The following is a 15864-nucleotide window of genomic DNA, read 5'->3' on the forward strand; positions in this document are numbered from 1 at the left end:
ATACAACAGGTGTAGTAGACCTAACAGTGAAATGCTGAATACAACAGGTGTAGTAGACCTTACAGTGAAATGCTGAATACAACAGGTGTAGTAGACCTAACAGTGAAATGCTGAATACAACAGGTGTAGTAGACCTTACACTGAAATGCTGAATACAACAGGTGTAGTAGACCTCACAGTGAAATGCTGAATACAACAGGTGTAGTAGACCTCACAGTGAAATGCTGAATACAACAGGTGTAGTAGACCTCACAGTGAAATGCTGAATACAACAGGTGTAGTAGACCTAACAGTGAAATGCTGAATACAACAGGTGTAGTAGACCTTACAGTGAAATGCTGAATACAACAGGTGTAGTAGACCTTACAGTGAAATGCTGAATACAACAGGTGTAGTAGACCTTACAGTGAAATGCTGAATACAACAGGTGTAGTAGACCTCACAGTGAAATGCTGAATACAACAGGTGTAGTAGACCTCACAGTGAAATGCTGAATACAACAGGTGTAGTAGACCTCACAGTGAAATGCTGAATACAACAGGTGTAGTAGACCTTACAGTGAAATGCTGAATACAACAGGTGTAGTAGACCTTACAGTGAAATGCTGAATACAACAGGTGTAGTAGACCTAACAGTGAAATGCTGAATACAACAGGTGTAGTAGACCTAACAGTGAAATGCTGAATACAACAGGTGTAGTAGACCTAACAGTGAAATGCTGAATACAACAGGTGTAGTAGACCTAACAGTGAAATGCTGAATACAACAGGTGTAGTAGACCTTACAGTGAAATGCTGAATACAACAGGTGTAGTAGACCTTACAGTGAAATGCTGAATACAACAGGTGTAGTAGACCTCACAGTGAAATGCTGAATACAACAGGTGTAGTAGACCTCACAGTGAAATGCTGAATACAACAGGTGTAGTAGACCTTACAGTGAAATGCTGAATACAACAGGTGTAGTAGACCTTACAGTGAAATGCTGAATACAACAGGTGTAGTAGACCTTACAGTGAAATGCTGAATACAACAGGTGTAGTAGACCTTACAGTGAAATGCTGAATACAACAGGTGTAGTAGACCTCACAGTGAAATGCTGAATACAACAGGTGTAGTAGACCTCACAGTGAAATGCTGAATACAACAGGTGTAGTAGACCTTACAGTGAAATGCTGAATACAACAGGTGTAGTAGACCTCACAGTGAAATGCTGAATACAACAGGTGTAGTAGACCTTACAGTGAAATGCTGAATACAACAGGTGTAGTAGACCTCACAGTGAAATGCTGAATACAACAGTTGTAGTAGACCTCACAGTGAAATGCTGAATACAACAGGTGTAGTAGACCTCACAGTGAAATGCTGAATACAACAGGTGTAGTAGACCTTACAGTGAAATGCTGAATACAACAGGTGTAGTAGACCTTACAGTGAAATGCTGAATACAACAGGTGTAGTAGACCTAACAGTGAAATGCTGAATACAACAGGTGTAGTAGACCTTACAGTGAAATGCTGAATACAACAGGTGTAGTAGACCTTACAGTGAAATGCTGAATACAACAGGTGTAGTAGACCTAACAGTGAAATGCTGAATACAACAGGTGTAGTAGACCTTACAGTGAAATGCTGAATACAACAGGTGTAGTAGACCTAACAGTGAAATGCTGAATACAACAGGTGTAGTAGACCTTACACTGAAATGCTGAATACAACAGGTGTAGTAGACCTTACAGTGAAATGCTGAATACAACAGGTGTAGTAGACCTCACAGTGAAATGCTGAATACAACAGGTGTAGTAGACCTCACAGTGAAATGCTGAATACAACAGGTGTAGTAGACCTAACAGTGAAATGCTGAATACAACAAGTGTAGTAGACCTTACAGTGAAATGCTGAATACAACAGGTGTAGTAGACCTTACAGTGAAATGCTGAATACAACAGGTGTAGTAGACCTTACAGTGAAATGCTGAATACAACAGGTGTAGTAGACCTAACAGTGAAATGCTGAATACAACAGGTGTAGTAGACCTCACAGTGAAATGCTGAATACAACAGGTGTAGTAGACCTAACAGTGAAATGCTGAATACAACAGGTGTAGTAGACCTAACAGTGAAATGCTGAATACAACAGGTGTAGTAGACCTAACAGTGAAATGCTGAATACAACAGGTGTAGTAGACCTAACAGTGAAATGCTGAATACAACAGGTGTAGTAGACCTAACAGTGAAATGCTGAATACAACAGGTGTAGTAGACCTAACAGTGAAATGCTGAATACAACAGGTGTAGTAGACCTCACAGTGAAATGCTGAATACAACAGGTGTAGTAGACCTAACAGTGAAATGCTGAATACAACAGGTGTAGTAGACCTTACAGTGAAATGCTGAATACAACAGGTGTAGTAGACCTAACAGTGAAATGCTGAATACAACAGGTGTAGTAGACCTAACAGTGAAATGCTGAATACAACAGGTGTAGTAGACCTAACAGTGAAATGCTGAATACAACAGGTGTAGTAGACCTAACAGTGAAATGCTGAATACAACAGGTGTAGTAGACCTAACAGTGAAATGCTGAATACAACAGGTGTAGTAGACCTAACAGTGAAATGCTGAATACAACAGGTGTAGTAGACCTCACAGTGAAATGCTGAATACAACAGGTGTAGTAGACCTCACAGTGAAATGCTGAATACAACAGGTGTAGTAGACCTAACAGTGAAATGCTGAATACAACAGGTGTAGTAGACCTAACAGTGAAATGCTGAATACAACAGGTGTAGTAGACCTAACAGTGAAATGCTGAATACAACAGGTGTAGTAGACCTAACAGTCAAATGCTGAATACAACAGGTGTAGTAGACCTAACAGTGAAATGCTGAATACAACAGGTGTAGTAGACCTTACAGTGAAATGCTGAATACAACAGGTGTAGTAGACCTTACAGTGAAATGCTGAATACAACAGGTGTAGTAGACCTAACAGTGAAATGCTGAATACAACAGGTGTAGTAGACCTAACAGTGAAATGCTGAATACAACAGGTGTAGTAGACCTAACAGTGAAATGCTGAATACAACAGGTGTAGTAGACCTAACAGTGAAATGCTGAATACAACAGGTGTAGTAGACCTAACAGTGAAATGCTGAATACAACAGGTGTAGTAGACCTTACAGTGAAATGCTGAATACAACAGTTGTAGTAGACCTTACAGTGAAATGCTGAATACAACAGGTGTAGTAGACCTCACAGTGAAATGCTGAATACAACAGGTGTAGTAGATCTCACAGTGAAATGCTGAATACAACAGGTGTAGTAGACCTCACAGTGAAATGCTTAATACAACAGGTGTAGTAGACCTCACAGTGAAATGCTGAATACAACAGGTGTAGTAGACCTTACAGTGAAATGCTGAATACAACAGGTGTAGTAGACCAAACAGTCAAATGCTGAATACAACATGTGAAATAGACCTAACAGTGAAATGCTGAATAGAACAGGTGTAGTAGACCTTACAGTGGAATGCTGAATACAACAGGTGTAGTAGACCTTACAGTGAAATGCTGAATACAACAGGTGTAGTAGACCTTACAGTGAAATGCTGAATACAACAGTTGTAGTAGACCTTACAGTGAAATGCTAAATACAACAGGTGTAGTAGACCTTACAGTGAAATGCTGAATACAACAGGTGTAGTACACCTAACAGTGAAATGCTGAATACAACAGGTGTAGTAGACCTAACAGTCAAATGCTGAATACAACAGGTGTAGTAGACCTCACAGTGAAATGCTGAATACAACAGGTGTAGTAGACCTTACAGTGAAATGCTGAATACAACAGGTGTAGTAGACCTCACAGTGAAATGCTGAATACAACAGGTGTAGTAGACCTCACAGTGAAATGCTGAATACAACAGGTGTAGTAGACCTCACAGTGAAATGCTGAATACAACAGGTGTAGTGGACCTTACAGTGAAATGCTGAATACAACAGGTGTAGTAGACCTCACAGTGAAATGCTGAATACAACAGGTGTAGTAGACCTCACAGTGAAATGCTGAATACAACAGGTGTAGTAGACCTAACAGTGAAATGCTGAATACAACAGGTGTAGTAGACCTCACAGTGAAATGCTGAATACAACAGGTGTAGTAGACCTCACAGTGAAATGCTGAATACAACAGGTGTAGTAGACCTTACAGTGAAATGCTGAATACAACAGGTGTAGTAGACCTCACAGTGAAATGCTGAATACAACAGGTGTAGTAGACCTTACAGTGAAATGCTGAATACAACAGGTGTAGTAGACCTAACAGTGAAATGCTGAATACAACAGGTGTAGTAGACCTAACAGTCAAATGCTGAATACAACAGGTGTAGTAGACCTAACAGTGAAATGCTGAATACAACATGTGAAATAGACCTAACAGTGAAATGCTGAATAGAACAGGTGTAGTAGACCTTACAGTGGAATGCTGAATACAACAGGTGTAGTAGACCTTACAGTGAAATGCTGAATACAACAGGTGTAGTAGACCTAACAGTGAAATGCTGAATACAACAGGTGTAGTAGACCTCACAGTGAAATGCTGAATACAACAGGTGTAGTAGACCTCACAGTGAAATGCTGAATACAACAGGTGTAGTAGACCTTACATTGAAATGCTGAATACAACAGGTGTAGTAGACCTTACAGTGAAATGCTGAATACAACAGGTGTAGTAGACCTAACAGTGAAATGCTGAATACAACAGGTGTGGTAGACCTAACAGTGAAATGCTGAATACAACAGGTGTAGTAGACCTAACAGTGAAATGCTGAATACAACAGGTGTAGTAGACCTAACAGTCAAATGCTGAATACAACAGGTGAAGTAGACCTAACAGTGAAATGCTGAATACAACAGGTGTAGTAGACCTTAAAGTGAAATGCTGAATACAACAGGTGTAGTAGACCTAACAGTGAAATGCTGAATACAACAGGTGTAGTAGACCTCACAGTGAAATGCTGAATACAACAGGTGTAGTAGACCTCACAGTGAAATGCTGAATACAACAGGTGTAGTAGACCTCACAGTGAAATGCTGAATACAACAGGTGTAATAGACCTTACAGTGAAATGCTGAATACAACAGGTGTAGTAGACGTAACAGTGAAATGCTGAATACAACAGGTGTTGTAGACCTTACAGTGAAATCAGGTGTAGTAGACCTTACAGTGAAATGCTGAATACAACAGGTGTAGTAGACCTTACAGTGAAATGCTGAATACAACAGGTGTAGTAGATCTCACAGTGAAATGCTGAATACAACAGGTGTAGTAGACCTCACAGTGAAATGCTTAATACAACAGGTGTAGTAGACCTCACAGTGAAATGCTGAATACAACAGGTGTAGTAGACCTTACAGTGAAATGCTGAATACAACAGGTGTAGTAGACCAAACAGTCAAATGCTGAATACAACATGTGAAGTAGACCTAACAGTGAAATGCTGAATACAACAGGTGTAGTAGACCTTACAGTGGAATGCTGAATACAACAGGTGTAGTAGACCTTACAGTGAAATGCTGAATACAACAGGTGTAGTAGACCTTACAGTGAAATGCTGAATACAACAGGTGTAGTAGACCTTACAGTGAAATGCTGAATACAACAGGTGTAGTAGACCTTACAGTGAAATGCTGAATACAACAGGTGTAGTAGACCTAACAGTGAAATGCTGAATACAACAGGTGTAGTAGACCTAACAGTCAAATGCTGAATACAACAGGTGTAGTAGACCTCACAGTGAAATGCTGAATACAACAGGTGTAGTAGACCTTACAGTGAAATGCTGACTACAACAGGTGTAGTAGACCTCACAGTGAAATGCTGAATACAACAGGTGTAGTAGACCTCACAGTGAAATGCTGAATACAACAGGTGTAGTAGACCTCACAGTGAAATGCTGAATACAACAGGTGTAGTAGACCTTACAGTGAAATGCTGAATACAACAGGTGTAGTAGACCTCACAGTGAAATGCTGAATACAACAGGTGTAGTAGACCTCACAGTGAAATGCTGAATACAACAGGTGTAGTAGACCTCACAGTGAAATGCTGAATACAACAGGTGTAGTAGACCTCACAGTGAAATGCTGAATACAACAGGTGTAGTAGACCTCACAGTGAAATGCTGAATACAACAGGTGTAGTAGACCTTACAGTGAAATGCTGAATACAACAGGTGTAGTAGACCTTACAGTGAAATGCTGAATACAACAGGTGTAGTAGACCTTACAGTGAAATGCTGAATACAACAGGTGTAGTAGACCTAACAGTGAAATGCTGAATACAACAGGTGTAGTAGACCTAACAGTCAAATGCTGAATACAACAGGTGTAGTAGACCTAACAGTGAAATGCTGAATACAACAGGTGTAGTAGACCTAACAGTGAAATGCTGAATACAACAGGTGTAGTAGACCTTACAGTGAAATGCTGAATACAACAGGTGTAGTAGACCTTACAGTGAAATGCTGAATACAACAGGTGTAGTAGACCTAACAGTGAAATGCTGAATACAACAGGTGTAGTAGACCTAACAGTCAAATGCTGAATACAACAGGTGTAGTAGACCTAACAGTCAAATGCTGAATACAACAGGTGTAATAGACCTAACAGTGAAATGCTGAATACAACAGGTGTAGTAGACCTTACAGTGAAATGCTGAATACAACAGGTGTAGTAGACCTCACAGTGAAATGCTGAATACAACAGGTGTAGTAGACCTCACAGTGAAATGCTGAATACAACAGGTGTAGTAGACCTCACAGTGAAATGCTGAATACAACAGGTGTAGTAGACCTCACAGTGAAATGCTGAATACAACAGTTGTAGTAGACCTCACAGTGAAATGCTGAATACAACAGTTGTAGTAGACCTTACAGTGAAATGCTGAATACAACAGGTGTAGTAGACCTTACAGTGAAATGCTGAATACAACAGGTGTAGTAGACCTAACAGTGAAATGCTGAATACAACAGGTGTAGTAGACCTAACAGTCAAATGCTGAATACAACAGGTGTAGTAGACCTAACAGTGAAATGCTGAATACAACAGGTGTAGTAGACCTCACAGTGAAATGCTGAATACAACAGGTGTAGTAGACCTCACAGTGAAATGCTGAATACAACAGGTGTAGTAGACCTCACAGTGAAATGCTGAATACAACAGGTGTAGTAGACCTCACAGTGAAATGCTGAATACAACAGGTGTAGTAGACCTTACAGTGAAATGCTGAATACAACAGGTGTAGTAGACCTTACAGTGAAATGCTGAATACAACAGGTGTAGTAGACCTTACAGTGAAATGCTGAATACAACAGGTGTAGTAGACCTAACAGTCAAATGCTGAATACAACAGGTGTAGTGGACCTTACAGTGAAATGCTGAATACAACAGGTGTAGTAGACCTTACAGTGAAATGCTGAATACAACAGGTGTAGTAGACCTAACAGTGAAATGCTGAATACAACAGGTGTAGTAGACCTAACAGTCAAATGCTGAATACAACAGGTGTAGTAGACCTAACAGTGAAATGCTGAATACAACAGGTGCAATAGACCTAACAGTGAAATGCTGAATACAACAGGTGTAGTAGACCTTACAGTGAAATGCTGAATACAACAGGTGTAGTAGACCTTACAGTGAAATGCTGAATACAACAGGTGTAGTAGACCTAACAGTCAAATGCTGAATACAACAGGTGTAGTAGACCTCACAGTGAAATGCTGAATACAACAGGTGTAGTAGACCTTACAGTGAAATGCTGACTACAACAGGTGTAGTAGACCTCACAGTGAAATGCTGAATACAACAGGTGTAGTAGACCTCACAGTGAAATGCTGAATACAACAGGTGTAGTAGACCTCACAGTGAAATGCTGAATACAACAGGTGTAGTAGACCTTACAGTGAAATGCTGAATACAACAGGTGTAGTAGACCTTACAGTGAAATGCTGAATACAACAGGTGTAGTAGACCTTACAGTGAAATGCTGAATACAACAGGTGTAGTAGACCTTACAGTGAAATGCTGAATACAACAGGTGTAGTAGACCTTACAGTGAAATGCTGAATACAACAGGTGTAGTAGACCTTACAGTGAAATGCTGAATACAACAGGTGTAGTAGACCTAACAGTCAAATGCTGAATACAACAGGTGTAGTAGACCTAACAGTGAAATGCTGAATACAACAGGTGCAATAGACCTAACAGTGAAATGCTGAATACAACAGGTGTAGTAGACCTTACAGTGAAATGCTGAATACAACAGGTGTAGTAGACCTAACAGTCAAATGCTGAATACAACAGGTGAAATAGACCTAACAGTGAAATGCTGAATACAACAGGTGTAGTAGACCTTACAGTCAAATGCTGAATACAACAGGTGTAGTAGACCTCACAGTGAAATGCTGAATACAACAGGTGTAGTAGACATTACAGTGACCTTACAGTGAAATGCTTACTTAACTTTTTTGCACTGTTGCTTAGAGCCTGTATTAGGTGAACAATAGGTAAGTAAAGAAATAAAAACAACAGTAAAAAGACAGTGAAAAACAGTAGCGAGGTTATATACAGTAGAGAGGCTATAACAGTAGAGAGGCTATATACTGTAGAGAGGCTATATACAGTAGAGAGGCTATATACAGTAGAGAGGCTATATACAGTAGAGAAGATATATACAGTAGAGAGGCTATATACAGTAGTGAGGCTATATACAGTAGAGAGGCTGTAACAGTAGAGAGGCTATATACAATAGAGCGGCTATATACAATAGAGAGGTTATATACAGTAGAGAGTCTATATACAGTAGAGACGCTATATACAGTAGAGAGGCTATATACAGTAGAGAGGTTATATACAGTAGAGAGGCTACATACAGTCACCAGTTAGTCAGGCTGATTGAGGTAGTATGTACATGTAGATATGGTTAAAGTGACCATGCAGGTATGATGAACAGAGAGTAGCAGTAGAGAGGCTATATACAGACACCAGTTAGTCAGGCTGATTGAGGTAGTATGTAGATATGGTTAAAGTGACTATGCAGGTATGATGAACAGAGAGCAGCAGTAGCGTAAGTGACACATTTTGGGTTGTTTTGGCTCCGTACTCCAGCACTTTGGATTTGAAATGATACAATTACTATGAGGTTAAAGTGCAGCCTGTCAGCTTTAATTTCCATATCAGGTGAGGAAGTGACAGAGGCTTAAATATCATACCCCCCCCCAAAATAACATATCCTCTGTTATTGTAATGATGAGAGGTTAGCATGTCTTGGAGGTATGCTATCTCCCTTGTTATTGTAATGATGAGAGGTTAGCATGTCTTGGGGGTATGCTAACCTCCCCTGTTATTGTAATGATGAGAGGTTAGCATGTCTTGGAGGTATGCTAATCTCCCCTGTTATTGTAATGGTGAGAGGTTAGCATGTTTTAGGGGTATGATATAAAATGCGTACCTCCCCTGTTATTGTAATGGTGAGAGGTTAGCATGTCTTGGGGGTATGCTACCCTCCCTTGTTATTGTAATGATGAGAGGTTAGCATGTCTTGGAGGTATGCTAACATCCCCTGTTATTGTAATGATGAGAGGTTAGCATGTCTTGGAGGTATGCTAATCTCCCTTGTTATTGTAATGATGAGAGGTTAGCATGTCTTGGAGGTATGCTAACCTCCCTTGTTATTGTAATGGTGAGAAGTTAGCATGTCTTGAGGGTATGCTACCCTTCCTTGTTATTGTAATGATGAGAGGTTAGCATGTCTTGTGCGTGTTCTACCCTTCCTTGTTATTGTAATGATGAGAGGTTAGCATGTCTTGGAGGTATGCTAACCTCCCCTGTTATTGTAATGATGAGAGGTTAGCATGTCTTGGAGGTATGCTAACCTCCCTTGTTATTGTAATGGTGAGAGGTTAGCATGTCTTGGGGGTATGCTACCCTTCCTTGTTATTGTAATGATGAGAGGTTAGCATGTCTTGTGCGTGTGCTACCCTTCCTTGTTATTGTAATGATGAGAGGTTAGCATGTCTTGGAGGTATGATGTGAGTCTGTAACATTTTCACTCATTATTATTCACGATTCATTCAGGATTAGATGTAACCATGGTAGCATCCACATTAATGTAGAAGTGTTAAGAAACATATCCTATTCTTATTTACAATTATAAATGATCCCAAAATGACAAAATACATGATTTACTATTAATTACTATTGGGCAACCAAATAATCTGAAACACAACCAAAACAAACAGCCAATGCATCCAACAAGTTTGTAGAGTCTCTAGCTTTATGTAATCATTGCGTGCTAGGAATCAGGGACCAAATACACATAAAAGTGAATGTGTCCCAATACTTTTGGTCCCCTAAAATGGGGGGGGGGGGTCTATGTACAAGTAGGGCCGTAATATCTTAACGGTTCACCCGATATGGATGAAAATACCCCCAAATGAAAGCTGACAGTCTGTCCTTTACCATTTCAAATCCAGAGTGCTGAAATACTGTCATGTTCACTGTCCTCAAACTCCCCTGTCATAGATAAGCCAAGGCGCAGTGTGCCGGTAATTCCACATCCTTTATTTTGAAGTGAAACCGAACAAAACAATATACAGGATAAACAGAAATGAACGGTGACGCAACTGAGGCGCGCACACAAAACACTCACAGAAATAATAATTACCCACAAACACAGGTGGGGAAAAGGCTGCCTAAGTATGATTCTCAATCAGAGACAACGATAGACAGCTGCCTCTGATTAGGAACCATACTCGGCCAAACACAAAGAAATACATGACATAGAATGCCCACCCCACATCACACCCTGACCTAACCAAAATAGAGGAAATAAAACATCCCTCTCAGGTCAGGGTGTGAGAGTACCCCCCCCCCCCCAAAGGTGCGGACTCCCGGCCGCAAACCTGAACCTATAGGGGAGGGTCCGGGTGGGCATCTACCCATGGTGGCGGCTCCGGTTCGGGGCGTAGCCCCCACTCCGCCCGCTTCTGTGTCGCCGGAGGGACTAGACCGAGGATCATCGCCGGAGGCTCTGGACTGCCGGTCGCCGCTGGAGACTCTGGACTGCCGGCCGCCCCCGAAGACTCTGGCTGGATTCATGGCCGCAGTCCGTCTCAGGAGGTTCTGGACTGGGGACCGTCACTACAGGCTCTGCACTATGGATCATCACTGGAGGCTTCGCACCATGGATCATCCCTACAGGCTCCGGGCCATGGATCATCACTGGAGGCTTTGGACAATGGATCATCACTGGAGGCTTCTTACGTGGAGCCGGAACAGGTCTCACCGGACTGGGGAGACGCACTAGAGACTGGGTGCGCAGAGCGGGCACAGGGTATTCTAGGCCGTGGAGGCGCACTGGAGGTCTGGAGCTTAGGGCTGGCACAACACGTCCTGGCTGGACGCTTACTTTAGCCCGGGAAGTGTGGGGCGCGGGCACAGGACGAACTTGGCTATGCAGGCGCACTGGCGACACAGTGCGACTCACCGCATAAAACACTGTGCCTGACCAGTCCTACTTTCCCCACGGTAAGCACGGGGAGTTGGCTCAGGTCTGAACCCTGACTTAGCCAATCTCCCCGTGTGGGGGGATGCCTCTCGGGCTTCCGTTGTTGGGCTAGCTCCTCATAGCATCACCGTTCCGCTTGCGCTGTCTCCACCTGCTTCCATGGCAGGGTCTTGTCCCCTACCATTACCTCCTCCCAGGTCCAGGACGTCCTCCACTCTCTCTTCTCCCTAGCCCAGGATCCCTGCTCCTCCTGGGCACGCTGCTTGGCTTTCTTTTGGTGGGTAATTGTGTCACGTTCACTGTCCTCGAACTCCCTGTCATAGATAAGCCAAGGCGCAGCGTGCTGGTAATTCCACATCCTTTATTTTGAAGTGAAAACGAACAAAACAATAAACAGGATAAACAGAAATGAACGGTGACGCAACTGTGGCGCACACAAAACACTCACAGAAATAATAATTACCCACAAACACAGGTGGGGGAAAAGGCTGCCTAAGTATGATTCCCAATCAGAGACAACGATAGACAGCTGCCTCTGATTAGGAACCATACTCGGCCAAAACAAATAAATATAATGACATAGAATGCCCACCCCACATCACAGCCTGACCTAACCAAAATAGAGGAAATAAAACGTCTCTCTCAGGTCAGGGCGTGACAAATACAGAGCCAAAACAACTAAATATGTGTCACTGTGCCAATACTGTTGGAGCTCAGTGTTCTGTAGCTCTACTTGAATAGTGAAACATCATTTTATCCTGATTTTCTATCATTTAGCAGAGAGGACCACAGTGATGAAACACATCCTGGCTCCTATTCCCTACATAGGGCACTACTTTAGACCAGAGCCCTATTCCCTATATAGTACACTACTAGACCAGGGTGCCATTTGGGATGCATTATAACCACAGACCAAGTCTGATTATAGGTCTGGTGCAGGGAATAGCCAGCCAGGCTGCTTGTGTGACAGTTGAAATTAGCTCAGAGAAAAGCTGTGTTTACCATCGACTCAACAGTGACAAGCAGCAGGGCCTTGTACAATAACACCCAGGCCAGGACAACACCAGGCAACGACAAGGTCCAATCATGAGATGAGCTAGCCAGCAACACAGACTCATTGGTTATAGTACAGGAGATGGCCTTAGTCTCTCTGAGAAGCTAAAATCTTTCACGTTCACCTGATGAACTATTTGTCTGACCCGTGAGACTAATGGAACGTTGGGCTCCCTTAGGTGGTCCTGCCATTGGTCGACCAGTACTTCAAGAATCACCGCCTCTACTTCCTGTCCACGGCCATCCGACCAATCAGCAGCGGGGGCCACGCCTCCAATAAGGAGAAGGAGATGGTGACAAGGTGAGGGATTACACTTAGAGTTGCATGTTCAGTACATCGCTTCAGTCTCTGTAGTACAATGAGAATATTAATACATGGAATGGAATAGTGCTGTGGGATTGTTTAACCTACTCTTTGAAGAGGTCGGGTTTCAGATGTTTTCAGAAGATGGGGAAGGGACTCTGTTGTCTTAGTTTCAGAGGGAAGCTGGTTCCCCCTTTGGGCTGCCAGGAGCACAGTGTTGTTTTGAAACCCTGGACTGTAGCTCTGGTCCTGACACAGTGTTGTTTGAAACCCTGGACTGTAGCTCTGGTCCTGACAGTGTTGTTTGTAACCCTGGACTGTAGCTCTGGTCCTGACACAGTGTTGTTTGAAACCCTGGACTGTAGCTCTGGTCCTGACACAGTGTTGTTTGAAACCATGGACTGTAGCTCTAGTCCTGACAGTGTTGTTTGATACCCTGGACTGTAGCTCTGGTCCTGACAGTGTTGTTTTGAAACCCTGGACTGTAGCTCTGTAGATGTGTAAATCTCACTCTAGCAAAGCAGACTGTTCTTCTTCTTCAAGTTGCGTCACTTGATTATCTCTGTCTTTGTTTCTCCTCTTTCCTGCTACATTTTCTTCATCTCCTCTTCAGTCTGTTCTGCAAACTGGGACTTCTTGTCAGACATAGGATATCATTGTTTGGTAAGAAGGCTGTGAAGAGTGCGCTTCTAAGGATAGTGTAGACATTTGGATTTGTGTCCCAAATGGCTCCCTATTCCCTATATATTGCACTACATTTGACCAGATCCCTATGCACTATAAAGGGAATAGGATGCCATTTGGGACAGACCCTATAGTGTAATGCTGGGTCTAATGCCCATGTCCCAAGCTTCGACCCCTGTTTCCTACCCCTGATCCCAGCTCCTACCCCTGGTCCCAGGTCCTACCCCTGTCCCCAGCTCCTACCTCTGGTCCCCAGTTCCTACCCCTGGTCCCCAGTTCCTACCCCTGGTCCCCAGCTCCTACCCCTGGTCCCCAGCTCCTACCCCTGGTCCCAGCTCCTACCCCTGTCCCCAGCCTCTACCCCTGGTCCCCAGCTCCTACCCCTGGCCCCCAGCTCCTACCCCTGGTCCCAGCTCCTACCCCTGGTCCCCAGCTCCTACCCTTGGTCCCCAGGTCCTACCCCTGGTCCCAGCTCCTACCCCTGGTCCCCAGCTCCTACCCCTGGTCCCAGCTCCTACCCCTGTTCCCAGCACCTACCCCTGGTCCCCAGCTCCTACCCCTGGTCCCCAGCTCCTACCCCTAGCCCCCAGCTCCTACCCCTGGTCCCCAGCTCCTACCCCTGGTCTAGCTCCTACCCCTGGTCCCAGCTCCTACCCCTGGTCCCCAGCTCCTACCCCTGGTCTCCAGCTCCTACCCCTGGTCCCAGCTCCTACCCCTGGTCCCCAGCTCCTACCCCTGGTCCCAGCTCCTACCCCTGGTCCCCAGCTCCTACCCCTGGTCCCCAGCTCCTACCCCTGGTCCCAGCTCCCACCCCTGGTCCCCAGCTCCTACCCCTGGTCCCCAGCTCCTACCCCTGGTCCCCAGCTCCTACCCCTGTTCCCAGCTCCAGCTCTTGGTCCCCAGTGTGTGATCTGTCCATCTAAACCTACATGAGTGTGGTCTTAAGTAGTAGCAGTACACTGGACCCTGTGGTTCTGTATCGATGCATGTCTCAGCTCTACACTGGACCCTGTGGGTTCTGTATTGATGCATGTCTCAGCTCTACACTGGACCCTGTGGGTTCTGTATCGATGCATGTCTCAGCTCTACACTGGACTCTGTGGGTTCTGTATTGATGCATGTCTCAGCTCTACACTGGACTCTGTGGGTTCTGTATTGATGCATGTCTCAGCTCTACACTGGACCCTGTGGGTTCTGTATCGATGCATGTCTCAGCTCTACACTGGACTCTGTGGGTTCTGTATTGATGCATGTCTCAGCTCTACACTGGAATCTGTGGTTCTGTATTGATGTATGTCTCAGCTCGTCTATATGCCGTAGTGCTACAGTACTACTCATGTTGTAACACTGCCTCATGTCTACACACAGGAAGCCATGCTACCTCCATAGTCAACTGTCTTCACATACTAGGCCAGACACTGGACGCCAGGTGAGTGACCTTTATGAACCCTATTCATATGGAAGTCATATTGAGGTTGTTTGGATCCCCATTAGCTGATGCCATGATGTGTTCAAAGTTGTTTTCTCAACATGTTTGTTTCACCATTACCCACTGGATTTATAATCTAGCCCCGATACTGTAAGAATCCAGCCATCTCTCAACATGTTGTTTCACCATTACCCACTGGATTTATAATCTAGCCCCGATACTGTGAGAATCCAGCCATCTCTCAACATGTTTGTTTCACCATTACCCACTGGATTTATAATCTAGCCCCGATACTGTAAGAATCCAGCCATCTCTCAACATGTTGTTTCACCATTACCCACTGGATTTATAATCTAGCCCCGATACTGTGAGAATCCAGCCATCTCTCAACATGTTTGTTTCACCATTACCCACTGGATTTATAATCTAGCCCCGATACTGTAAGAATCCAGCCATCTCTTAACATGTTAGTTTCACCATTACCCACTGGATTTATAATCTAGCACAGGTGTGTGTACTGTGAGAATCCAGCCATCTCTTAACATGTTGTCTGCATCCCCACAACCTGTGCCTTTGAGATGGTGTGATTGTGAGTTAATGTTTGCTTTGGTATCTACATTCATAATAATCTGTGCCATTAAGCAGACACTTTTATTCTAAACCACCTACAGTCATTTGTGTGTATGTGTGTGTGTGTGTGTGTGTGTATGTGTGTGTGTGTGTGTGTGTCTGTGCATACATTTTAAGTACGGGTGGCCCCGGGATTCGAACCCCCACAATCCTGGTCGGTACCAGCAGCCACGCTCTATCCAACTGATCGTAATATAATCT

General features: G+C 43.7%; 1 protein-coding gene across 1 annotated transcript in view; it reads left to right on the plus strand.

Moving 5' to 3' along the window:
* LOC106591405 (ryanodine receptor 2-like) overlaps positions 1–15864 on the plus strand; it is a 170612-nt gene that overhangs the window by 154074 nt on the left and 674 nt on the right. Inside the window, exons 12-14 of the mRNA XM_045700571.1 lie at positions 12796–12917; positions 13534–13583; positions 14973–15033. Of these exons, the coding sequence (XP_045556527.1) occupies positions 12796–12917; positions 13534–13583; positions 14973–15033 (233 nt within the window). The remainder of the gene's footprint in view (positions 1–12795; positions 12918–13533; positions 13584–14972; positions 15034–15864) is intronic.

The sequence above is a fragment of the Salmo salar genome, chromosome ssa18 (assembly GCF_905237065.1).
Source record: "Salmo salar chromosome ssa18, Ssal_v3.1, whole genome shotgun sequence".
In the NCBI taxonomy this organism is placed as follows: domain Eukaryota; kingdom Metazoa; phylum Chordata; class Actinopteri; order Salmoniformes; family Salmonidae; genus Salmo; species Salmo salar.